Source organism: Anopheles cruzii, chromosome 3 (genome assembly GCF_943734635.1).
Source record: "Anopheles cruzii chromosome 3, idAnoCruzAS_RS32_06, whole genome shotgun sequence".
NCBI lineage: Eukaryota > Metazoa > Arthropoda > Insecta > Diptera > Culicidae > Anopheles > Anopheles cruzii.
The window spans coordinates 31,803,553-31,828,384 of NC_069145.1; the positions used below are offsets into that span (position 1 = coordinate 31,803,553).

General features: G+C 51.1%; 4 protein-coding genes across 4 annotated transcripts; 2 read left to right on the plus strand and 2 right to left on the minus strand.

Moving 5' to 3' along the window:
• Positions 1-534: 534 nt before the first annotated feature.
• Positions 535-2,081, plus strand: LOC128274163 (histidine-rich glycoprotein-like). The gene is made up of 2 exons (XM_053012269.1): positions 535-838; positions 1,684-2,081. Exons 1-2 carry the CDS (start codon positions 535-537, stop codon positions 2,079-2,081), a joined length of 702 nt encoding a protein of 233 aa, XP_052868229.1.
• A 2,938-nt stretch (positions 2,082-5,019) lies between these two features.
• Positions 5,020-6,590, minus strand: LOC128270232 (odorant receptor 65a-like). Its single transcript, XM_053007633.1, has 6 exons — positions 6,511-6,590; positions 6,053-6,434; positions 5,639-5,952; positions 5,363-5,567; positions 5,131-5,286; positions 5,020-5,073 (listed from the first exon to the last, which is right to left on the minus strand). Exons 1-6 carry the CDS (start codon positions 6,588-6,590, stop codon positions 5,020-5,022), a joined length of 1,191 nt encoding a protein of 396 aa, XP_052863593.1.
• Positions 6,591-17,063: 10,473 nt separating this feature from the next.
• On the minus strand, positions 17,064-20,074 carry LOC128272610 (uncharacterized). Its single transcript, XM_053010446.1, has 4 exons — positions 19,666-20,074; positions 19,098-19,505; positions 18,810-19,034; positions 17,064-17,299 (listed from the first exon to the last, which is right to left on the minus strand). The coding sequence occupies exons 1-4, from the start codon at positions 19,996-19,998 to the stop codon at positions 17,090-17,092; spliced, it is 1,176 nt and encodes a 391-aa protein (XP_052866406.1). The 5' UTR covers positions 19,999-20,074; the 3' UTR covers positions 17,064-17,089.
• Positions 20,075-20,908: 834 nt separating this feature from the next.
• Positions 20,909-24,734, plus strand: LOC128270233 (uncharacterized). The gene is made up of 5 exons (XM_053007634.1): positions 20,909-20,972; positions 21,124-23,068; positions 23,132-23,303; positions 23,395-24,000; positions 24,066-24,734. The coding sequence occupies exons 1-5, from the start codon at positions 20,909-20,911 to the stop codon at positions 24,732-24,734; spliced, it is 3,456 nt and encodes a 1,151-aa protein (XP_052863594.1).
• Positions 24,735-24,832: the final 98 nt, after the last annotated feature.

Sequence of the window (24,832 nt, forward strand, 5' to 3'; positions counted from 1 at the left end):
CACCTTCCAATCGGGGAGCTCGTGAGCACTTTTACTTCGCGCAAACGAAAGCCTTGGTAATCGATCGCTTTTGGGTGGGTCGCGATCGCTTTTCACAATAGCGGCCGCTCAAGCGCGCCACGACGCGAAGGAAGGATGTGAGTGTGGCAAATGAGCCGCGAGGAAAGAAACAAAAAATTTGGACCACTGCAACCGCTGGCGATGGAAAATCAATTTACGATTGCAGCAATTTCCATGCATCGGTTGATTGAGCACATCGTGTGCTGGGCCCGTGTTGCGATGGCGGTTTGTTGTTGCTGCGCGCGGCGCGAGTGTCGCAGAGAATTACGCAAATTTCGGTTTTCGGTAAACCGAGAAGTAACATTTTCCGGACAGCAAACGGGAACGAACGCCGCCCCCCAAAAAGGCAAAACGCCCGGCAAAGCCCTCACCAGAAAGTGACAATTGGCGGCGATTACTGGCTATATAAAAGACGGCTACGTGGAGCGTTTAGATCAGTGCAAGTGATCTCGCGTCAGTGAGGTGCAGTCCGAAATGGTGCGAAAATCGACCCTCTGTTTGCTGGTGGTGATAGGATGCGTGGCGCTGGTGGCTCAGGGCCGGCCGCACGGCAAGGAGTGGAAGCACGGCGGCGGCAAAGATCACCATTCCGAGGAACACTCGTCGCACGGCGAGAAGGGCGAGAAGGGGCACAAACACAAGGAGGAACACGACGAAGGCAAGAAAGGCCACCACGATAAGGAGGGCCATAAAAAGGAGTACCACGACGAAGGGGGGAAAAAGAAAAAGCACCACGACGAGGGCGGCTACCACCACGAGAGCAAGAAGGGCGAGAAGGGTGAGTTCAAAAAGGGTGCACGTGAGTTTCTTAAGCTCACTCCGCGAATAATGGGTTCCGGTACTTTCAAACTGCACTCGGTGCATTTTATTCGTCTCAAATTGGAGCTAATTGTCGTAGTGCTAAAAAACATTCACTCTCGTTGCCCTCTAATTTTGCACTGGTCTGCCGGTCTTCTCTTGGCGCCCTATCCGGTCAGTGCCTCTTTGCTTCCTTTCTATCCTTTGCGCTTCTCACTCTATCCCTCGGTCATGGTCGATTCGTGACCCTATCCTTTGCGCCTCTCTAGCGCCTTCTATCGTTGGGGGCGCTTATCGCTTATCGCTTATCAAAACTTATCGCTTATCTGGCACCGGTGAAGACGTATCACTCGATTTACAACAGTTGTTGTTGTGAAGTTTGAACTTTTGGGATGTGAATTCTCTATACCATAGAAGACTTGTTGCTTACTTAACGCTTAGAATCAATCTGTTTCTACGAAAGACATCTGAAGCCAAACCTGAAGTGCGGTTTGGCGACAAAGTCACCCGAATATGTCTTAGCAACAATGAACCAGATCCATATTTTGCCATATCCACGTTCGGTGGCCAGCAAAAGAATTATGAAAGGTTCCACAAGCTTCGCAATGTTATGATTATTGAAAGTTGTAAACGATCCCATGTCACATAGTTCCACTTTAAATCACTTTTGTTTGAGGATTCATTCGTTTCCTTGACAGAAATGATTTTTATTGCATCACAATAGCGATTACAAGATCTTTAAAAAACAAAACAAAACCGTGTCCTTTTATTAGACTTTAAATTGGTTAGTATGAGCTTCATCATTCAAAACATCATTTACAACAGGCGAGAAGGGACACAAGTTCGAGGAGAGCGGCCACTTCAAGAAGGGCCACTCGACGAAGGGACACCACGAGATCCACAAGAAGGACGAGTTCGAGAAGAAGAAAAAGTTCTTCGACGAAGACCACGACGAGGCGTTCGATGAGAAACACGGCGATTTCCACGAAGAACACGGCTACAAAAAGGGCGGCCACGAGAAGGGCGGCCACAAGAAGGGCGGCCACCACCAAGATCACTACGGAAAGAAGGGCCACAAGAAGAAGGGTTCGCACCACCACGACCACAAAGGTCACAAGGATGAACACGGCCACGACAAACACTGGAGCCACAAGGAGGACTTTGGCAAGAAAGGCGGCAAGGAGCATCACAAGAAGTGGGGCCACAAGAAGGGCGGCCATTAGTAGCAGTGGGCAGCGGTAGCGGCAGTGATTAGAAAAAGCGACAGTGAAGGAGTTGAATAAATCGTTATCCATTCTTATCTGCTCGTTCTCTTGTTTTTGGGGGTGGAGCTCGGCCACGATATCTTGAGGATTGCTCTAAGTTCCTACTGCCGCTTTCCACGGATAGTATTTTAACTGACAGCTAAAGCTGAACCTAAATCTTTGGATCATGTATTCGAATTTCTACGGTTTCCCGAAACTATTGGAGAAAGAACGGATACCAGAAGACCAAACAGTCCATACCCCCGACTGTCCAAACATACCCGATCCAGAGGTGCTGACCTCGCCGAAGTAAAGGCGCGTGTTGACCGCAGGAACACTGATTGACAGGACCGAAGAGCCGAACAATTATCTGCTTCGAGTGTTGTTGTTATTTACATTGCCTCGAGTACCACTCGCGGTGCTAAACAATTGAGGTGCATCTCCTTGTTTACACGAACACTCACTAAACACACGACCACCTAATGATGATGCTGGGAAAACAAAACAATGTTTGAACGCATGTAGAACAGCACCTCGGGGTCTTTTTCCTCACTCGAATCTTCGAGCCGATGCGAAACACAAACAGCTTCGGTGTCACTGGGGCATTGTTCGGTGTGGGGTTGGAGATGGGCCCCGACGTCCGTTGTTTGTCACTTCGCACTAGCCACCCCGCAGTCACGAGAGCGGGTTTTCCAAACCACACGACAGTTTCACCTCACGATTGCACCACAGACAGACATTTTCCATTTCCAATGGCACGCGGTCGACCTCGCACGGCCACAAACCACACCGTCGCAGGCCACCGTCACCACCGGGCAGGTATTATGTGTGTGTTCATAACACCACCGATCGCACCTGTAACACCACCCTCGTCTCGGTGAGCTCAGCGAAGCGTAGCAGTCGATCTGGAAGTCGGTCGGACGACCCTGGAAGACACGTGGCACACCGTGGACCGTTCGCGATCGCTGCCGGCGCAAGACTGGCGTGGCTTGGCTTGGCGTGAAGATGAACGGCGGACGACTCGTGAGGATCGCTCCGAGTGAAGCTGAAGATCGACTCCGTCGCTGCCACAGCCACTTCCACCGCCGCTGCTGCCGGAGAAAGAGAGAAAGTAACTGGATCGTGGAACAGCAGAGAACCCGAAGATCGGTCGGGCCGGGAGAGAAACCCGAGACCGACGGCGACGGCGGCGGCGGCCTGGCGATAAGGCGGTCCACCGGGGGAACAGGTTGAACGCCGTGAAAGGGCGCGGGCTAGGTGCTCCGATGAACTTTCCGGAATGCGCCATCGCGGTGACATTAATTTTTGGAGTTTCGCTTTGGGAAGCGCTTCGGCGGAACACAGGCGTACCGTTTACGGCGACTGGTCACCGTCCGTTTATGCTACCAATTGCTCGATTGGTTGTTTTGGGTCGCCTGGTCGTGCTTGGTATGCTTGCGCAAGTGATCAATGTTGTGTGTACTTTGGGCACCAAAGCTGGTTTCTCCAAATTAACGATTCATAAATTTGAATTTGATGTCTCGGGAAGTTGGCCAAACAGAACCGGGACACCGAATCCACCGTGGTCCACCGGGACCACAGGATCGCCAAGTATCAGGTCGCCACCACATCAAGAACCTCCATTCGATCCATTCGTTTGGTTTCAAATCGTGTCAGCGATTAGGTAATTGCTGTCACACTAAGGCTAAACTGATCGTTTGCCACCCTTAACGCACCACCCTAAACCCGAAGGGTGTGCGTGTCTGTGATCGAAAACAAATTAGGACCACGGAGGCCCACTCCTGAGCTCTGGGAGCGCGAAATGTCTCACGCGATGATCATCTCCTTCGTTTCCGGCGATCGCATAGGGGCACCTCGCAGCACCTTGGGTGCACCCAGCAGAGGACCAATGATCTTTAAATAATGCAGGCAGCTCAAATTAGCCGCACAAATTAAGCCCATTTCTCGTCGCAGCGGTCCCTGTTTCACTTTCGGACAAGCCCATCAATGGACACTCCGATGACCACAGGCTGTGATTGAAAGAGCATAAATGCTCGGCCACAATCCCACGAAGGCGACATTTATCAAGTTGCCCATAACCTATCGGTAGGTTGGCACGATTGTTTTTGGACAGTAGGAGAGTCAGTTGGGAAGCATCAACTATGTCATTAAGCAAAGCAAGGACGCCACAGTTCACGGCAGCCTTAATGCTGGCCATTTCCGATTACAATGAAACAAACCACATCAGTTTGGTTTTGTTCAGGTTTTGCTTGTAAACACACACGTTTTCAGGGTAATTACAGCGACTCAATCGGCAAGGATGTGTGCGTCTGTCAAACGTATTGTAGATCGTAACGTACATTCCATTACACATTTCTAGCAACCAAGATAAGTGGCCGTTTAACGATAATGAATACCTCTAGCGAATGTAATTACTTCTTGGCCATCTGCCAAGAATTGCTGGCCAGATCCATGGAATCAATACTTCGATGTCATGTCTGAAGCATTGCATATTTTAAACTGCTAACTTTTACTTGATTGGCTTCAGAGTTTCTATTTTCGTATTACAGTTTGATTTCGGATATTCCCTTTCAGTAATGACATTACTACAACCATTTTGCCGCATGCAGCAGTAAGCATGTGAATAATTTACTAAAGCTCATCCAGACCACGCTCTACCGCCCTCCATACAAGATTAAGTGCAACCGACGACAGCTTAATAACCTTTTTTGTAGTTTTGTGACAAGTCTTTTTGAGGTGCAAATTATCCTTCCGCGAGAGCAGTGCTGTAGCAGCGTTAAGCAAACGATTGATCGAAGCAATGTAATTCATGAATTTCACGCTTCACTTGTCATTTCATGGTCCGTTTCGGTATGGGTCGTAAAATGCGCATTAGAGTCAACATCCTTGCAGGTCTCACCGGTGGCGGTTCGTCACTTCACTCAATCATTGATTGCATAAGCGTCATCACGGAGTAGGCCCGCGACGATATCTGAAACGAAAAATTGGTCAATAACTTCATCCACGTACATCGCCGCCGCCGAAGTACCGCAATGAACATGGCGAACGTTAGCGGAAACATTCCGTAAACGTTTATGACATACGGCTGCTGGGCGCGCATCATCGCAAAGCCGAGGTCCTTCTTCAGCCCATTGTCCAGCCCGATCCAGTTGCAGGCAAAAATGCCTTCGTGAATACTGGTGCTCTGTGAAGCATTGTAGTGGAGCACAGTAGTGGAGCACTGTTGTGAAAGGAGTCTTTGAGCCATGGGCCATTCTTACCATGTGCGTCATACGATCGCCAAAGAAGCACCAAGCGAAGATTTGATGAAAACTGATGGCCATGTACGCTCCGAAGCGGCAAATAAGAATCATTTGGCCCTTGGCAAACATCACTTCGAACGCGGTCATGCAGATGATAATCGAACTGGCTACGAACTGTCCCATAATGTTCGTTTCGTACAGTTCCTTAACACGATCTGCGAAGCTATGGCAACAAGTTTCCCATATCTAGAGTATGGGGTTGCGATCCGAGAAAAGGCCATCTCAAACACTTACCTTAACAACTTCTGATGTTGTACGATGAGCTGCTTTATGCGGGCAGCGATGGCCTCATCGTAGTGCAGGAGCTGATCACGCGGCAGTGGATATCCTTTGGCGACCTGTTCGAACTCCATGCGCAACAGTACAAATAGCACCGACAGTTGGCTTAACAGCTCTGTACTAAAATCTTCGATCAAGACTGTGGACACCACCGAGTGGCAGAGCAGGAACGCTTGGCTCGCAAACACGACCATGTGGCCAACGGTTGTGTCCGTATTGAACGGAAACTTTGCCCTCAGAATGTGCGATTCTCCATCGGAGAGCAGTTCCTAGGGAAAGCCACAAGTTTGACAGTGACATAGTTAGGACCTACCTGCTCAAACTAGTCTGTTGCACTGTGAACAATAAATGAATGAGCCAAGTTCTTACTCGCATGACAAAGAAAACACACATCGCTCCACCCAATACATGAGACATGAAGGCGAGGATCCGATCGGGCAGCGTTTCACGACGTATTGCCTCGGCAAACTCGGCGCCCCGACTCCGGTAATGTGCGTAGTACTCGTCGAATTTCTGCACGCAATCATCCAACTGGTCGACGATACTTCTGCAGTGCCAGCGCTTCATCAGAACCATTACTACGCCGGTCAGGACGCACAGATCGTCCCCGATAAGCGCGATGTCATCGAGCACCGTCGTCAAATCGTAAGCGATTGGAAAGAATTGCAGCGCCAGAAACACTTCCAGTGCATAGAAGCGGAATTGCTGACCGAAAGGTGCTTTCGATGCTCCTCTGTAGATATTGAAAAAGCTTTTCACGGAAACCCCAGCCGTTGTTGAATGAGCGGTCGCAAGACTCTATCCAGTCAGTCCGAGAGCTCTCTTACCGCAACTGGTCGAAATTTTGCCTCAGAAACATCTTGTCCGGTAACTCGGGAGGGTTAATCTTACGCCACAGCTTTTCCATCAGCCTCATCGTGGACACGGGTTCGCCTTATGAAGTTGCTTTGCTAGAACACCTCGAGAACTGTTCTGGACCAGGAAAATCGCAGTACTTTATAGAAGGATACGCGCACCAACCCGCAGTACTGTAGAGTGTAACATCCATTATACATTTCCACCTTCTCCGTACGATAAGTGGGTGTATTAGGGTAATGAATACCGAGCGTAATTACTTCGCTACCATCTGCTAAGAATTATTGAGAAACTATTGCTCCGACTTTTTCACTGCAAAACATTAATTATCTCCAAGTCGATCGGATCAATATTTTGTCATCGTGTGCTTATTACTGGCTTGCAGGCGTTAGGAAATATTGAAAGAATGTCGGCCCGAAGTCATCGTGTGCTGTGTTATCTCAACTCAAACCTACCACAGACCTTCCTGTTCCTGTAATGGGTTTGCAGGGCAATGCTGTGCAGTGATTCGGTCTAGCATACTAGGTCTATACGTTGAGAAGTGAACTGTTTTTAACACACAAAACATGTTTATAAAATTTTTATGCGATTTTCTATTTCATTCAAAATAGGTGCCATCGCTAGCTATACATTTCTCCTATCTCTCTGCTAAATCATGGATTCCCAGAACAAAGAATACTTCGACTTTTTAAGTAAATTAATTAGTCATCCCTTTTCGACTTCCTCAAAGAAAAACGAATGGCTACTCAGCCAATACGTGTCCCATCGATGAAAATGAATGATATTCGGAAAGAGCCAAGTCTGCTGAATAACGCGGGGAGGGATAGCAGCTCCCATCCAAGTGATTTGATAGTATCCTGAAACAGTTTTGTTTTTTGGGGACATGGAAGCCTCAGGCCACGGGCGACCAGGCGCCTCCATTTCAGAAAACAGGAACGGCTTTTTGGTCGTTTTCGGTCAATGCATGGTTCAAATTGATCATGTGTTGTCAGTAGCGATCGGAATTAACGTTTTCATCTGGTTTTAGGAACTTGTGAAACACCACACCTTTCTGCCCCATCAGAAAGTCCGTTTTTTGGAGTCCTTGGACCCTTTTTTTTGTAAAGTCAAAATCACCATTTTGAATTTTTTTAAACCACTTAAAGCATTGCGATCTTCCAAACACAAGTCCCGACAAGCATTTGGTGTGATTCCGAAGCAGTTATCTTCAAGAGAAGCAGAAAAATAATAATTCCCGCAAAACGTCATTTTGAGGCACAAAAGTTGACATAGTTTAACCCTTTCAATGATGGGTTGCAATCCGAAATAATTTATTTTTCGACCTGAAATCATTTATCTGATGTCGAAACAAGGTAATGATGAATGAACCGCTAAACTGGGAAGTCCCAATAGACAGGTACAGCCATCTTTTTAACAGTTCACATCTCAACGTATAGACCTAGTAAAGCCTCTCCCATCTACTCAATAAATGACTGAGAGACTGTCAAAGTTCAGTTCCCCAAATAATAGACCTCAGGATCCACATCCTCTCTCTACCACCGTCCACGCTAATCTCAGCCATGATTGTTGGGCTAAATGAAACAACTCAATACTGCGCTCCGATAAACATCAGGCTGCCCAGCATTAATTATGACGTGTTTGCAACGGAACCAAAGACAAACTCGTCTTATCTCATAGTGCTGCTGGCGTTCGAAGCAGCGGTGGGAATGTCATGACAACTGAAATTGAAACGAGCCCAAAACTGTTCATCTCCGCATGCGACTTGCGGATTAACGAGGCAACAAAACCGACCATTTTAATGTCCATTTCAGCCCCACGCTCTCAGCCGGGACCGAAAGCTTCATTTAAATGGTCTGTAAAGTGGCGCATTTCGGAGAAAGAGGGCCTGGCTTCGTGGTCACTTCCTCGGCAATCGGAAGCACCACAACCGAAAGTCCGTCAGAAGCAACAGAAACCCAAGCTGAACGCATTTGACCAAACACATGTTTGTCGACGTTTGAAAGGAATCGACCCACGCCGGCTACGGGGTATATGTGCGGCATAAATATGAACATTTCTCTGGATTAGCTTACAATGGTTCATCGGATTACCAAAGTCTCGGGGGTCGGGTAGCCAGGATGTAAGGGCGAGACTTTAATTGATCTACCCAACTTCCTGGTTACAGCACCTAAACGGACGCACGTTTGAGCGCTGAACCGTTGGTCGTCGGAGAAAATCTGGGTCGACCCTAATTTCCCTAATTTCGTCGACTAGCTCCTCAAGGCGGCCACGGCGGCCATTGCAAACAGGGGACGGGAGAGTCAAAATTTACGACTCTCCGCGGTAAGATTTATGCCATCACAGAACCTCTCATTATCAGTGGGTTTGAATCTGGAATAGACAATCCAGCGCCTTCATCGTAGCTCTCCAGCGACATTTCTGTTGACTCTGGGCTGTCACCAAATGCTGCATTTAAGACCGGTGGCCACCGGCTGATGATGTGCACCATCCGGTACCGGAACCCCCGTTGTCCCAGTGACCTGTTTCCGGTTGCGTACGCCCAGTACTTTGCGAAGCGAAGCTCAGTTTTACTATCGACCGATTCTTATTGGAGGAAACTTCACGAATAACGCACAAACCCAACCTGCAACCGGTTCTGCTGTGGTGGAGCTTTACAACCACCTTTTGAACCTCCTTCACGATGCAACGTTGTCTGGACGGCGGCTTGCATATTCGGTTCCCAACGGTTCACTGCATCGTTGCAGCTTTCGAGCCCGCTAAAATCGAACAAAACGTGAAGTGAAAATTGCACAAAAAAGAGAGTTTTTCGCCTCGGGGCCCTTGATATGGTCCTTTTTTTGGAGCCGTGTGTAGGGAGTTCTATGCTGCAATTGGGCATGGCCGGAAGCTCGAAGGGTTTCGCTTTAACTTCTTCGCCGGCCACGATTGAGCGCGGCATAATGAGGAGGAATGAAAGTTTGGGCCGCTTTCAGGTTGGCCGATAAAGGATGATTGATGTCGGAGACATCGCGTGTACTTGCGCACACCATCCGCTACAAAAGGGCCGCCGATCTCGGTTGCCAATCGCTACATGATAAGACCATTAAATGTACTACTGTGGCCGACAAATAGCCGGAATTTGCTTATAACTCAAAAACTCTTTATTTATTCTTCTAAATTAATTTCATTACCAAGATTTTTTCCAAAAGATGCCGCAAAGTCTTCTTCTGGTGTAGCCTTCAATGCGTTTTTCTTTTCCGTTTCAATCTCTTCTCGACCTTCAAAACGGTGTCCACGGAGCGGCTTTTTGAGTTTAACGAATAGCTGGTCAAATGGTGCTTAGTTAGGTGAATGATCACGAACTGTGATACAAAAACATCACGTTTTTGGCACCAAAGGACATTTAGCTTTTCTGAGGCCCAAATGGTCACCCAAAATAGATTCCACTGATCCTTTCGATATTCCAACAAGGTCATTGAACATTTTGGAACACACATTCTTCGATTTTATTGACTTGTATCTTATCAGTTGATGTTGCTGATCGTCCTGGTAGGTTGAGAATGAAGATTTTCAACCTTTCCTCGATCCTCTTTGAAACCCGATCATTTTGAACCACTGATATACTCTTGTTTTTGATCGAGATTTCTCACCAAAGGCTTTCTGCAAAACTTTTTGGCAGCAGCAATTTAATTCCGCACTAATTTTAGTTTTGATAATTGTGACACAGATGTTGGTGACACTGATGCCAATTTAGAAATGAAGACATTTGTCCCTATCGGGATCACACACAAGTTCAAAATCAAAATTCTCTTTTCTTTTTGTCCACAGGTTTATTTTGCATATAACACGTCGTACGAGCATATACTAAATAATCATCGTTCAACTTCAATGATTTGCAACATCAGTAATTAGTGGAGCCTTACCCTTTGGAATAACAAAGAAAATGACGCGAGTTTTACGCTGGGTGTTGGTGTGACTGTACTTTTTATTTATATACTCTGAATCAAATGTTTAATATCATAACGCTACGACGCTAATACGACACTAACCGATACGGCACACGAATGACACTCGAAACGCATCTTAATGCTCCACCAAACGCAGCTTACGACGCTCCATCACCGGTTGCGCAGCGCCATCTTCACGTTCCACAGCCCGAATATTTTCCCATACGCATCGCCGATTATTGATACCTCGCAGCTTCGGGGACAAAACTTTCAATTTTTTCATTCCCCATTCCCGGCGACGGACACCCGGGGAAGCCGGCAAGGTGTAGCCGCCGCCTGATGCATACCATCGGGTGGATGGCACACCTTCACCGATTTGTCCACCGACTTTTTTTCCCGATGGGCGCTTTCTTTTAACAAAATCGCATTCCAATTCAAGCGGAAAAAGCATCACACCTCCGGCGTTTAGCATGTTGCCCGTTTTCGTTTTAAAATCGCTCTCTTCCTCTCCGGTCAGGGTGCCCCGAGTCAGCTCCAAGACTCACGGGCCCCGCATACGCAGGCCGACCGCGAGGGAGAGTGAGAGAGAGAAAGTAAAACAATAATTGCAGCTAATTTATTCTTATTTCCGATATTAACGATGGCTCGAAAATTGGTTACACCCCGATGGGGACCGGCAGCGCCGGTCACCAAACACCAAACCCGTGAGCTGGTGTTTATTTCCTGACACGAACTTTTGATTGAATCACCAGCATCCACTTCGTGGGGAGGCACTCCGTATGTAAATACCGTGACCCGCGCAGGTTGGAGGCAGGTAATGAAAAGTGCTACGGCAAACAGCGGAACAGCCTGGCCTCGTGGCCGCAACACGCGGCGTGATGATACCCCGAACCCGCCGTCTAATAATGGGAAACTGATTACGAAAGCGGGGCCAGGCACGGCCCATCGGAATGGGCCCCTGGTGCCCTGCGGAAGAGGAAACAGCGCACGGCACCCTGCGGCGGGCCACCGTCGTCGTCGTCAGCATGGCGACCCAGCGCGAGACTTCGTCTTCGGCTGCGAACTACTGGCGCACGTTTGGCTGCATAATGCAGACGATGATGCATTGAGTAATCGACACCGACACCGATAAGCGGCAGCACCGATGGGCCACATGCCCTTTCGCGTTCCTTCGGTCGATTATGATGCACGTGGCGGCGGTCATGGCAGATGGGCCATTTTCTCTAACCCGGCCCGGGGAGCGCCTGTTGATCAACATTCAAATCGTTCACAATTCTACTGCAATCAACGCCAACCGCAGTTTGTGGCTTCGTTCCGATCCGAAAGTCACGCGCGGGGCCGTCGAGCTCGTGCAGACGGTTGGTCGTTGGATTTGGAGAAATTTCGAAGAAGACTCCTGCGAACCAGACATCGTCGACTCGTCAAAACGCGATTACATCTCCTGCTACGATCGGCATCCTCGTGGCCTCGCACGTTCCTAACGCGGGGTGGCGGAATGGTCTCTCAGGTCACGGGCGCTCAAAGATCAATAAATAATTTTATCAGTCCTATATACGAGACTCTCAGACATCGAGCAACGGCAGAAAACACATCCTGAGCGTGGCACCCGGGGTGAAAGTTGTAGGCTCTCTCGGGTAGGGCTCGAATTCTGTGGCGTCAGTCAGTTCCAACACACACCCGAGAGGGACCCTCTGGGGGGCTTTCTCTCTGTGACGTACTGTGACGCAGGCTGCCACCGTTCTGTGCCAACATCGGTGACAGTTGGGACGCTCGATGCGAGGACATCGGTTGAGTGCAGTTTCACCCGGGACTATGCAAAATCTCGCCACGCAATCTCCCGGATCCGGATCTAGATCGCCACCGTAATCAACGGGAGCGCCAATGAGTCCAGCGTACTCCAACAGTAGCGCCCATTAGCGGCCGGCCGAGCCGCGATCGACTGATTGGCAGGTTCACTGAATGTTTAGCGATTTTAGTTTAATCCGACCATCCGCCGTGTGGCCTGTTCATCCGGAACAGGTGGTCGGCCCGTCATTTACATGTCGATTTACGGTTCACTACCGTCGCCACCGGTGAAGCGAACCGGTTGATCCGTTTTTCTTTTGCCTGCATTAGACGAGTGTGCTTCTCTTGCTATGTGGAGCCGATGACTTCCACGATACTCGACGAAACGAGTGTAACAATTTGAATACAGATTTGCAAGACTTTGGCCAATGCTTTGGTAGGGCCTTTGTGAAGTCAATTAAAATCCTAAACATACAAAGAGATGTAAATATTTGATGGCACATTGGAGAATAAATTATAACTCTCATAGGTTCGCCATCAACGGTGATGTGACAGTTTCTGACATATTCACCCAGTTTTGTGGCAGGAAAATAGTGTACGAGTTTATCGTGCGATTGGTTTGCCTTTTTCCACCTTTCGCCATCGGGATACGTACTTTTCATTTCATCTGGAAAACTGTCCACCGTATCACCGACCACCGGCACCGGTCGTTGAACTCAACCAAACTTTCTGCTATCAACGTCGAATGCCTGCTGTCAGGCGAATAAATGGCATCGAGTTGAGTGAAGTTGCAAAAAAAACGAAATCCCGCCCCTATACAGAACCGGTAACGGGGGGGTAACATGTCTGCGTTGGGCCACACTAAACGTTGCTAAAATAATGATAAAAAGAAATGGGCGGTGAAAAGGCAAAAAATCGGCATAACTCCACAATCTTTGGTCGCGCCTGAGCGAGGAAGCAAACGAGAAGAGAAGAAACAAAACCCTCCAACCTCTGATGTTGGCACTGCTGCTGCTGCTGTTGCTGCCGCTGACGGCCGGAAGTAGGTCACTCGATGCCTGCAGGGTTAATTTCGATCCCGACGCACTTCGATCCCGCGCGGTACGAGGTCCAAGCATTCGCCAACTCGAACCCGCTCGCGAATCGCGCATACTTTCATCCTGACCACTTTCATTATCATTCCAATAAGCCCGCCCGTTGACGTTGTTATTTTATCTGCCGTGGTGGCCTTCCTCAGACCGTTTCGCCTCGCACGAGCAGCACACCAGGGAATGCCCGGGAAGGATAAACTCGTCGCAGTGGGAACGGGAGTGGTGCCTGGATCATCGGCGCAATCCGGGACGTCCAAGAAGAGCTAAGACAGCGAGAAGAGACTTTTGCTTTCTTGTCACTTTCGTTAGGTCCCCGGTCGGGTGTCGGTGGTCGGCCGAGTGAGTGGGCTGTGTGTTTATGTTGCTGTTCGCCACATCGCCTCCACTCGATCGGTTCTCCCAAAGGTGGGCGCCCACCCCTTGGGGCCGGTGCGTCTCCAAAACATATCGACGATCGCGCGACGCGATGGCCAAAAATGCTTTCTGACGGCCCGCTCGCTGTGACCTCCTGGAGCGTGCAGTGCCTCTGGAACGCCAACTCGAAGACGCGGACAAATGAGCAATGGCGGAGCATTTGGAGCTAACTCTGACTGACAGCGCGAATAGAGAAATCAGTGTCAATGCTGTGTCATTCGAATGAGGGTCAAGCGACAGAGGTTCGATGGGGTGTTGTTTATCTGCGAAAATACCGCGCCAATGTTTTGATGCCCCAGGTCCGGTTTGGCAGGACAGGTATTAGAAATCGTTGAACGGTTCCGTTAAGATATTGAAAATTGATACCCGATACACCGAAACACCGATACAATTGAATCTCACCATGGTTGGGAATCTGGACATTCTCAGGAATTGCCACTCTATATCTATTATATACTTGTTTGTGCGTTAATATGAGTTGGTAAGCTCATCTTCCCAACGAGCTGTCACGGATATTTAACCCTAACCGGACGGTACATCAGCGGTCGTAAAGTTGCCTCATTCCAAAAATGCATTAGGGCTACGGGCGCGCGCCCCGGAACTCATCTGCCGAGGTTAGAAACTTCGCTCCTAATTAAAGCCGCACGAAAAAGAAAAAAAAAACGGCGGCTGGACCATCAAGAGCATGAGCGTGCCGCTGGTAAAGGTGGCTGGCCGATGTACCTTAAACATCAATCAACCCCGAAAAATACCTCCGATCACGGCTCCAAATTAATTTTATACCGTTCCGAAACCGGGCGCGGCGCGGTGGTCCCCGATGTGGCCGGAGGGCGGATTCACAACTCCACTAACCCTAATTTCGCCCTCGGATGTGTCGAACGGGGCCCCAGAGCTTGGGCTGGAAAGAATTGTTTCCCGTCCGGTTCGCGCCCGTTCGAAGTTCGGAATTCTGCATCCGGTGACGGGCGGAGCGAACCGCAGGTTGGGAACAGGTCGCGACAAACCGTTCCACGGAACTCACCGAGACCCGTCGGGGCAGGTTGAGGCGATCTGATTGAATCTAATGGCACCGACCAGACCGGTGGATGTGCAGCAGCTCATCAGCTTGCGGTCCCAGCCCCCTCCGTTTTCCACGGGGATTACAATTTGAATCACCCGGGGACGGACGACCTGCCGGTCCGGTCCCCGAGTACACGACGACGGCAACCCCTTACCGCCGGAATCACCGACTGACTCCCAGACGTCGGTAGCCGTCGGTGGCCAAACGGGTCTCTCCTGCCCGTCGTTATCTCCGTGAAGTCCAAGTGCGTGCGCGCAGCAACAACCCCTTGTAAACATGACGCCTCTAATGAAGATGCTGCGTCCCGTCCGGCGCACCATCGAATGCTGCGCCTGTCACAGCAGCATTTGCATGTGGCGAGGAATCCTTGCGATCGGCTGGCCAATGGCTAGCCTGTGCCATTCGCCCCCGGGAGGTATAACGATCCCGAAACCAGATCGACCGCACGGAGGTAAATAAAATTTATCGATTAAAGGGGGCCTGCACATTTTATCACCCGGGGGGCCTGGCGGCCCGGGGTACAAAACGGTGCACTGTGCCGCACGCACGCAAACGGAAGCCGCTGCATCTTCGCCCCCCGAGGGCCTCCTGGGGCCTCGGCGCACGCAGGAACGAGAGTAAAGTAATGTTAATTAAATCACTTTCACATGCGACGAGATGCGAAGACTGCACCGCGCGTACGACCTTTTCGCGGCACTGACCGCGGTACGTCTATCCGCTCTGGGATGCCTATGACCCATCCCCTGTTGGCTCGCCAGCGCGTAGAAAGCGAAAGGGATGCAACTGCACCGCGGGAATGCAGATAATAACTAGGAAGCGCGGATTTCGAACCGCACCGACCAATAATTGGCTGGTCGACACTGACCGGGACACTTTGCATAACCGAAGCCGGCCTCCTGGCGATCCGCGGCTGTTTAATGTCGCCTTTCGAACCGTCCTGAGGCCGACCCACAGAAACCCAGAGCCCGAGTGAAGTCATTAAGGATGCACTTTATCGCGCAAGGGTCGTTGAGCCCCACGCCCGTGGGTTCAGTCTTTCGTCTACGTCTGCGTGGTGTTGCAGGGAGTCGCCCACAGTGCAGTGCAGTGTCGTTGACCTTCTTCCTTCCACAACAATAATCACCAATTCAGCCGGCCATTCACGGACCACCCGCCATGTTCGGTACCGATTGCCGATGCTCGAATGGACGCGTCGCACTAAAATCCATATTCATAACGCGGCGACGCTTCACTTATGGGCCGCCGACCGGTCTCAAGCATCGCCAAGTGCCTCATATCGTCGAAGGGATCCATTTGTAATCTCCATCATGATCGCCGGCCGGTAGCGACGATCTTTATCGCGTGATCGCGCGCGTGCGTAGGCTGACAGTGACAGCAGCCAGGAGCTTTTCCGAGCTGCCACGGGGTGAGTTTTCACTTTCGTTCCCCGCGAACCCGTTTCCCGTGCGTGGCGGCGGCGGTGGCGGCCCTGTGGCAGCAATCAAACGACGTGTGGAATGTCCATCGATCGGAAGGGAGGACTTATGGACCTATCCGAGTGCCAGTGCAAGGAAAGTGAAAGCGTTGTCCTAGCGTGCGGCCGGCTGATAGAAGAACTATGACACCTTTTTCGGGGGGCTGTGAAGATATTTATTGCTCGCGTCAAGCTGTTTGGGATACACATTTACATTGTTCCGCTCTTCCGCGGTGTTCGGGTTACCCACGGTCCCCAACTATGGTGGTCGCTTTTCCAGTGGGACATTTCTTGTTTTTTAAACTTTAAGTTACACAACGAGGCGAAACCGTAATCGGGAGTGACATTTGAAGCCGTCTCGACGCGGCCATTTTTACACGGAACGCCGCCGGAGACCATGCACGAACTACATCAAGAAATTGGCAAGGGGCAAAATCAGGCTAAAGGCTAACTGCACTACGCCAAACGGAATGCAAATCTAGGCTGGACACTTTATTGATGGTAGGTTAAGTTTGTATCTGCTACGGAGGTTATAACCTGGAACAAATGGGACACCAACCAGGGGAAACCGGGTTGCTTTGGGTAGCTGCCGTTGTCCTCGATCAACCTGCGTGTGTGTGCGGGGTGAGAAGTCGTTCGTCGCATTGCAGATTCCGGTTCGCAAACTCCTTTGACAGTCCATTCAAACGACGGCTCTCCGGTTCTTCCGGTTCCGGGCAGACGCTTCTTCCAGAAAAACGGGCAGAAAGTTGGCCACTGCACAACGTGTCGTAAAGGATGAACCCTAGCACCCGGCCCGCGTCCAGAGGTCGGCCCGGTGCCTTACTCCTGCACCGTGAACGTCAGCTGCTTGCCGGTGCGCGACTCGAACCGGTTCGGCGGCTTGATGTTGAGGATCGCCACGATCGCGATGGTCAGTCCGATCAGCATGAACGACGTGACGAAGATACCGGACAGGATCGGGGCCGTGGTGAAACCGACACAGTCCCAGGCGCTGCTGAACTTGGTTTTGCCCTCCAGTGCCGGTTGCACCTGGGCAAAAAAGGATGAAAAACAAAACAACAACCGGGGAGAGAGTTAAAAAAATGGCGAACGCGCAACGCGTGTGCATTGATTAAGCTAACCGATGCAGGAAAGGGGAGCAACATTTCAATTCCGCCCCACCGGAAAACCAAATCGACCGATTCGGCGGCGCCAACGGCCACCAAGACGCCATTACGCAATGCGCGTTGCGATTTTGGGTTTTCCGCCGTTCCCAAAAGTGTTCGCAGCAAAGCAAGGCGCAAAGGTTTTATTATGAGTTTAAATTTGAGCGTTCCGGACGAGCTAATGAAGCGGCGTTGTCATCGTTAAGGTAGTGAGAGCATTTTGCGGACCGGCGGCCGTTATGCAAACCCGCCAAGAAACCAGCGCCCCAGCTTTCCTGCTCGTTAACTGCTGGCCAAACTGCCGGAATCGGCCGAATGCGAACGCCCAGCATAATCCAAATCAATCGGATCTCCGATGCAAGACAAAAAAACAAAACTTTGTGAACATAATATTGTGAGCCATTTGATTGCCTTTTTACATGTGTGAGAAATTCGCTAACCGGACGAACGGTGGCTACCGACACCGTCCCTGTTTGTTTCCGCCTTAAAGCAGTTCGATTCACCGTGCCGTGGCGTCGTTGTGGAAAGTGGCGTCGAATGGGACCAAATTTCTGAACGGCCGTTTTTCGCAAATAAGTGTTGATAATCGTGGTGTTCGGGGCGTAAATCTGCCAAAACGAACCACTCGTCTTTCGCGATGGCGACGCTCAGCATCTTCGTCCAATCTTCGAACTGTCTAATCGAATAATTGTTCGCCATTTGCAGTAAGGGGCGCAGCTGGGGCCTGCGAGTTGCTGATCGATCGGTCAGTGAGATACCGAAGCCTGACTCAAGAGATGGCGTGCGGCAGATCTTCTCGGGATCGTCTCGAGCTCTTACATCAACGCCGCCGCCAGCAAGCGCGGTGCGTCGCGTAGCTTCAATTGCGCATACGCGTAAACTAATAAACAATAATGTTTACATTGTGTACGCGCGTACGGTCACACACCAACATGTGCCGAGCGCGGCACAGTTATGACGTGCGCTTCTCTGCATTTCTCCTCCACGCGGCCAGGCGAAGGCCCTCCCCGCGGCGCCGGCTGCTCCACTTTTATCGCCCATTTCACCTCTTTTTTCGATTTTCTCTCGCTCTTCCTCTGTCTTCTTTGCGTACATATTTTCTCATAATTTGTTGCATCTGCCCAGCGGCAGCCAACCTGCCATTACGTGTGTTGGCGCATGTAAACGGGGCTAGTCCTGGTTCCACGGGGCACGCGGTTTGGAAGAATGCGTGTAATTTGATAATGAATGAGAATCCAATATAATAGACACGGTGGCTCGGCTCGTGCTCGATTAATCTACGCCAGGCTCTTTGTTTTTCTCCCCTGTTACAGAAGCTCTATTTTCCCATCTAGTCCACGGTTCTGGGTGGCGTCTAGTCACCCAGCCAGATCGACGCAGACACGTGAACTCACCTGAATGTTTTCGAGCGTCAGGACGGTGCTCCCGTTACGGAACACGAGCTGGCGGCCGCAGGAGTACGAGGCACCGAGTGGAGCGTACGGGGCCTTCCCCTCCAGCTCGAGGGTGGTGTCGAGGGCCTTGGATCCTTCCTTGCTTTTCGTGTCCATGGCGAATACGTCCACCTTCGACATGTACCAGTAGCCACCGTCCATCTCGAAGCGGAACTTAAGAGTAAGCTGAAAGTGCACGTCACAGTCAGCTCAGTGTCTTCGCCTATTTGCCGCCCCGATCTACCTTACCTTCGTGGCTTCGTCCACCTTAAACGTCACAATCAGCTTACTTTCGCGCTCGCGCGCATCGTACGTGGCCAGTGTGTGCTTGTCCAGAACGTGGATCGTTTCGGCCTCGTCAGAATCGTTCAGCATCTTCAGAACCGGCGGCGCGGTGATGTACACGATCGCCTTGCCCGGCACGTTGTACACGGAATCGACGATCTCGGGCTCGTCGGTGGGGCTACCGGGTGTGGTGCTGGTCGACAGGTACTCATCGCCCGCCTTTGCCTCGCGCTTCTGGAGCATGTGTGGCTCTTCGAGTTGGTTGGCCAGAATGCCCAGCACCTTGTGCTCGCCGTAGTTTTCGGTAGAATCGCGGAACAGCGCCGACAGCTCTACGTCCTGCTGCGACGGTGCCCCAACGAGGTTGATAATCTACGAAGGCCGTAAAGTGGTGTTTAAATTCAACGTTCACCGTCGTGCATCGCTAGCGCCATCTAGGTGTCAGTTGTGCAAAGTGTTTCGTTTGCTCTCTCTTTCTCGCGCCGGACGGAACGCTCTCGCGTATGTTTCGATTTTCTGCACATTCGCTTACCTCAGCATTAACGTTGTAATCGAGCGGGTTCGAGCTCAGCATTTGCTGGGGGCTGTACACAAAGTCGTACTTGTCGATGATCCGCTTGAAGGTGGGAAAATTGTCCTCGGACAGTTTGGTCGTTCCGTTGCGCAGGAACACCACCACGGCGGCCGCGTTCGAGTACAGGTCCCGCAAAACCTGGTCGTCCATCCCGGCCAGGGCTGGCGTTTGCAGGTCCTTCAGGTCACTGAGGCCCCAGAATAGAAACGGCCCACTGTAGTACGCGTACGAGCTCGGCAGCCCCACCAGCACGCCGCTGGCCACGAGCAACAGCTGCAGTCGGTGGAGCATTTCGACGCCTTGAACACCAATTAAAAACGTCCCCACCAATTGATCAGAATCAGTGGCCAACTAACTGTATGACACTCCACCTCGCTTCTTCGATACGATGTGACGGAAAAATCTTTTGGCAGAACGCGACAGGAACGGGTCGATATATTTTGCTCTCCCCAACGGAACGAACCACACGGTTCCGGGAGAGCGAGCGGAGTTTCTGCGGCACGCATGCGTCCCACCGAACGATGGGCGAAGGGTGACCGGTGGAGGCGCGCGTACCACGTGCTCTTGTTTACAAACAAAGCTTAACGATTTTTAAACTCCCCGTATACGGCGGGGACGTCGTATGAAGCCCTCGACAATAATCTGCTGATAGTGCGAACTTCGTTTAATGTGTTTATTTTGTTTCAACTTAAATTTACTAACCGATTGATTTTGCTTGCGCTAGCGCCCAACGGTCATTTCAAATGTTTACGTCCCTCTACTGGCAACGGGAGCGCAACATAACTTTCCGTGCCGTGTAGACAGAAAATGGATAGCAAAGCATAAATGGGGAGAAATGTTGAGAATCAAAACAAAAGTACGCCGCATTCCGCCCCCTCGGCACGCTTTCCACGGCGGACCGGTTTTCTGGCCGCCGGATTCAAAACAGAGAATCGCGGCGCGAACCGCGAACGGCGCTAAGGGAGAGTTTCATAACCGAGGAGCGAGAGAGGCTTTGCGTGAGAGAAACAGTTAGGCTGAGTCAGTTGATAGTTGATCGTGGATCGAAGCGGAAAGGCTTGGACTGATGAGGCACTTTCGGGCTTCAGTAGCTTTTCAAAACTCGAAACTTTCACAAAAGATTTTGGTTTTCCTTGTTATATGCTGAGTTATGTAGGTGCGTGAAGATCGGAAATCAAACGAAACATTAGGCAGACGTCACATGGCGGGGTTCAGAAGCTTCGGCGCGGCTTGCTGCCTACTGTTTTCGCTTCTGGCGAGCGAAGGTAAGTGAATGGACAGGAAGTTCGGCGTCGTTTGCCACGTTTACCTTTCCCCGTGTACGGCTGGCCGGTCGGGGTGTTACGGTTGACTCATCCGAGCGAAGATTCGTAACAACTTTTTTTTTTCGCCGGCCTTCGATTCGTTTCCATTCAGCTGGGGGCGTCAACTTGGTGGCGTACATCTCGCAACGAGGTCTGCATGGAGAAATCAGCTTCTCCCAGCACGACGATCGGCAAGTGATAATTGCGTCCGATCTCGAGACAACACTGCAATATCCGGACCAGGCCTGGAGCTGGGCCGTCCATCAGCTGCCGGTCGATTACACGATCGTCGACCCGGAAGAGCGATGCGATACTGGGCGGCTCGGTGAGCAGCTATGGTCGTTCGATGATGACCTGGGCTACCTGATGCTGCCGGGAAACGGATCCACCACTTGGTTGAACACCATTTCGCTCACCGGCGAGAAGGGGCTGTGGGGTAAGTCGCTGGTGCTGCATGATCCGAACGCGAACGTACGCATATGCGCCACGATCACGACGCGCGACGGTTCGCAGGAGCATCTGGCGGAGGCACGGTTCACGAGCCCGATCACCGGCTCGATCTACTTCCGCTGGCTCGCCGCCAAAGAGTCGAACCACTCCGACACACTGATCTACTCGAATCTGTTCCACGTTCGCGAGCAATCGCGCAAGATGGGCAATCCCGAGGCGACCGAGCATGTGTGGAAGATCTACGTGACCGATATTTTCGAAAGCGACGCGCAGAATGCGGATGAAAACTGCAACAAGCTGCAGCTCGTTTTCGATCCACAAAACCGGGGCACGGGGAAGGCCATCGGTGATATCGACAGTCGTGTGGGTCCGCTACGCATCAGCACCTACTCGCGACGCAACAAGTTTCCGCAGTTGTTCAACGATAGGCAACTCGTGTTGTTGCCGAGCGATTTGTACGGTCCCTCGCGTAAGCTGTACGTGGTCGTGTTTGATCCGAGCCATCCGGACACTTTCCTAGCGTGCGCCAAGATCCGTCACCAGAAACCGAGAACCGCACGGGCGCTAGTGGATGGAGCTGGTATGCGAGGCGATATTCGGTTCACACAACGATCCCGCTTCGAACCGACGTGGATCAGTGCTAACTTTGCATCGACCGCCAACGATTCGGTCAGCAACGAGAACTACGCCAAAGACGTGTCCAGCTTTAAAGTCAATCAGCTACCTCTGCAAGCTGTGGCCGCTCCCGATACCAGCTACTGTTTGACGTCCGGGGACGTCTTCAATCCAACCGATGTGGTTGCGAAATCGGTACCTCCACCCGGTTACGGTACCCAGGATCAGTACCCCTTGGGCGATCTGAGTGGGAAGCTTTTGAATCGTAACAGGAACGACCCCCACGCGCTGTTTCTACCTGGCCAGAGTGCGGAACTGTCCGGTATCTACTGGGACACCTTTCTACCTCTGCAAGGGCCCAACTCAATCATTTTCCGAACATTCTCCGTCCAACGGTTCAACCGATCGCAGCCGGCCAACATTACCGAGTCGCCATGGGCATGTGGAACGGTGGCGCTTTACGAAACGAATCGCCCTTATCAGGTTCCCGTTCACACGGCACAGGTCCTGTTCCGGTATCCGATCGTGGGCCGCGTTCTATTTCGACAGGCAAAGGATGAACCCTGGGCCGACACGGCGGTCATAGTTGAGTACCTCGTTCACGCTGACGGCTCGAACATTAACAACACGGCCGATCATCGATGGTCCATAACGATGGATGCACCGGGCAAAGACTTCTACGACTGGCAGAATCGGTGTGTCAGCGCCGGGAGCGTGTACAATCCGTTCAAAGCGGCCGCCCTGTCGGGCAAGGAGTGGAATGAGGTCTGCACGCCCCAATCCCACGAACTGTGCCGATTAGGTGAACTGTCGAACCGCCTGGGGGCCCTAGAAATCGCAGGCAACAAGCGGGAAGCATCGCGAGTCAGCCGAAAGATGTTCGTCGATCAAAATCTCCCGTTGAGCGGTTATGCGAGCATCATTGGACGGTCGCTGGTGATCTTCGACGATAAAGGACCGAAAGCTCGAGGCGAACGGTTGGCATGTTCGGTGTATGTTTCGCACACTCTAGACAAACGTACGCCATCGGTAATTGTAATCATTTCCATTCGCAGGATTGGTGGCTACCATCGCAGAAAGGTCGTTGCAAGGGATTGGTATTCGAATGGCGATCCTTTGACCATGAAAGGCAAGCTGGAAATGGTACAACAGTCGGAGTACGATCTGACCAACGTTGATGTTGACTTCAAGGGCCTGGACAAAAACAGTGGCTATCATGTGCACATCGTAAGTAGGCAAGGAGCACCGCTATCAGAAGCAAACCTGACCGTAATGCACTTAATCATCCATTGGTCGTTCTCCTTCTGATCCTCTAAAGGCGCCTGTCGAGGGAGACTTGGAATTTCCATGTGAAGACTCGACCGTGTACGGCCACTGGAATCCGCGTGGTGTCGATCCGAAACGCTCTCCGTTGCCCGCCCTCGGTAGCACGGATGAGTACGAGATTGGAGACTTGAGTGGCAAGTTTGGGACACTGGATGGGGTCACGATGTACGAGCAAGCATATAACGACTCGCGATTGCCTCTGTACGGGTACGAAAGCATCATTGGGCGATCGATTGTGATACACAAGAAGGAGAAGAACCGTCGGTGGGCTTGCAGTACTTTGGAAAGAGGATACAGTCCTAGCGAGGCGCGAGAAATCCGGGCCATCGCTTCGTTCCATCATCCGGCGGGTTACGCATATGGGTTCATACGATTCACGCAGCTCATTGGCAGCGACAACAGCCAGAGTGATACGTCGATCGAGGTGAAGTTGCGCTACCCGGGCAAGCACGATCGTAATGTGACGCACAACCATAGCTGGAATATTTGGGTTAACCCGGTAGGAGTTGATGCCACGGTCCCGCCGGTTGAAACACGATGCGTGGCAGCGGGTTTCGTGTGGAATCCCTACTACACTCAGCTGGCTGCCCCATTAAACGTGAGTATCAAACATCGACTTTTGGTAAAAACACGATTTTAAACTAACACGATTGTACCTTTCAGCACGAACTGTACAAACAGGAATGCGGACCCGATAACCCTTTGCGGTGCTACGTCGGGGATGTATCTGCCCGCCTGGGTCCGATATCGATCGGCAGCCAGAGACAGCTTTTCACCGACACTAACTTTCCGCTAGAGGGTACGGTAAGCGCTTTGGGGCGATCGATAGTAATCTTTGGTCCGGACTACTCCGGCTTCCGTTTTGCCTGCGCAAACATTCAACCTGACCACGACATCGTAAAGTATATCAATCTCAAGAAACCGCCGCGGTTTGTGGTAGCACAGTTCCTGGAGGACGTGCGCCATGTGATGGGACTGCCAGAGTGGATGCTGGCGATCGATTCACGCAGCACCAAAACACTGCACAACGACGCCTGCATTCAAATGATCGTTCATTTCAAGGGTCCCAGTGCCCACAAAATCGAGCAGGACTTTTCACGCCTGCTGGCCGTCGGGCGGCTCGATTCCCCGAGCATCAGCATTCCCGGATACGATAACAGCAAACGGAAGCGAACACTTTCTTATCGAACGTGCGGAGTGCGTGATCCGAACGAGAAGAACGCAAAGGTCCTGTTCGCCAGTAGTGCGGCAGACATCAGGAAACCAATGAACATAGTCCATTTAACTGCGATACCTCTTTTGCGATTGCTCACTCAAGGATTTATCAAGTAAACTACTCACATAAGCATCTTTAGTTCGTTAGCAGCGTAAACATTTTGCATCATTAGTTAGATGTACATTGTAGCTGAAACTATTAATATATGCTGCAT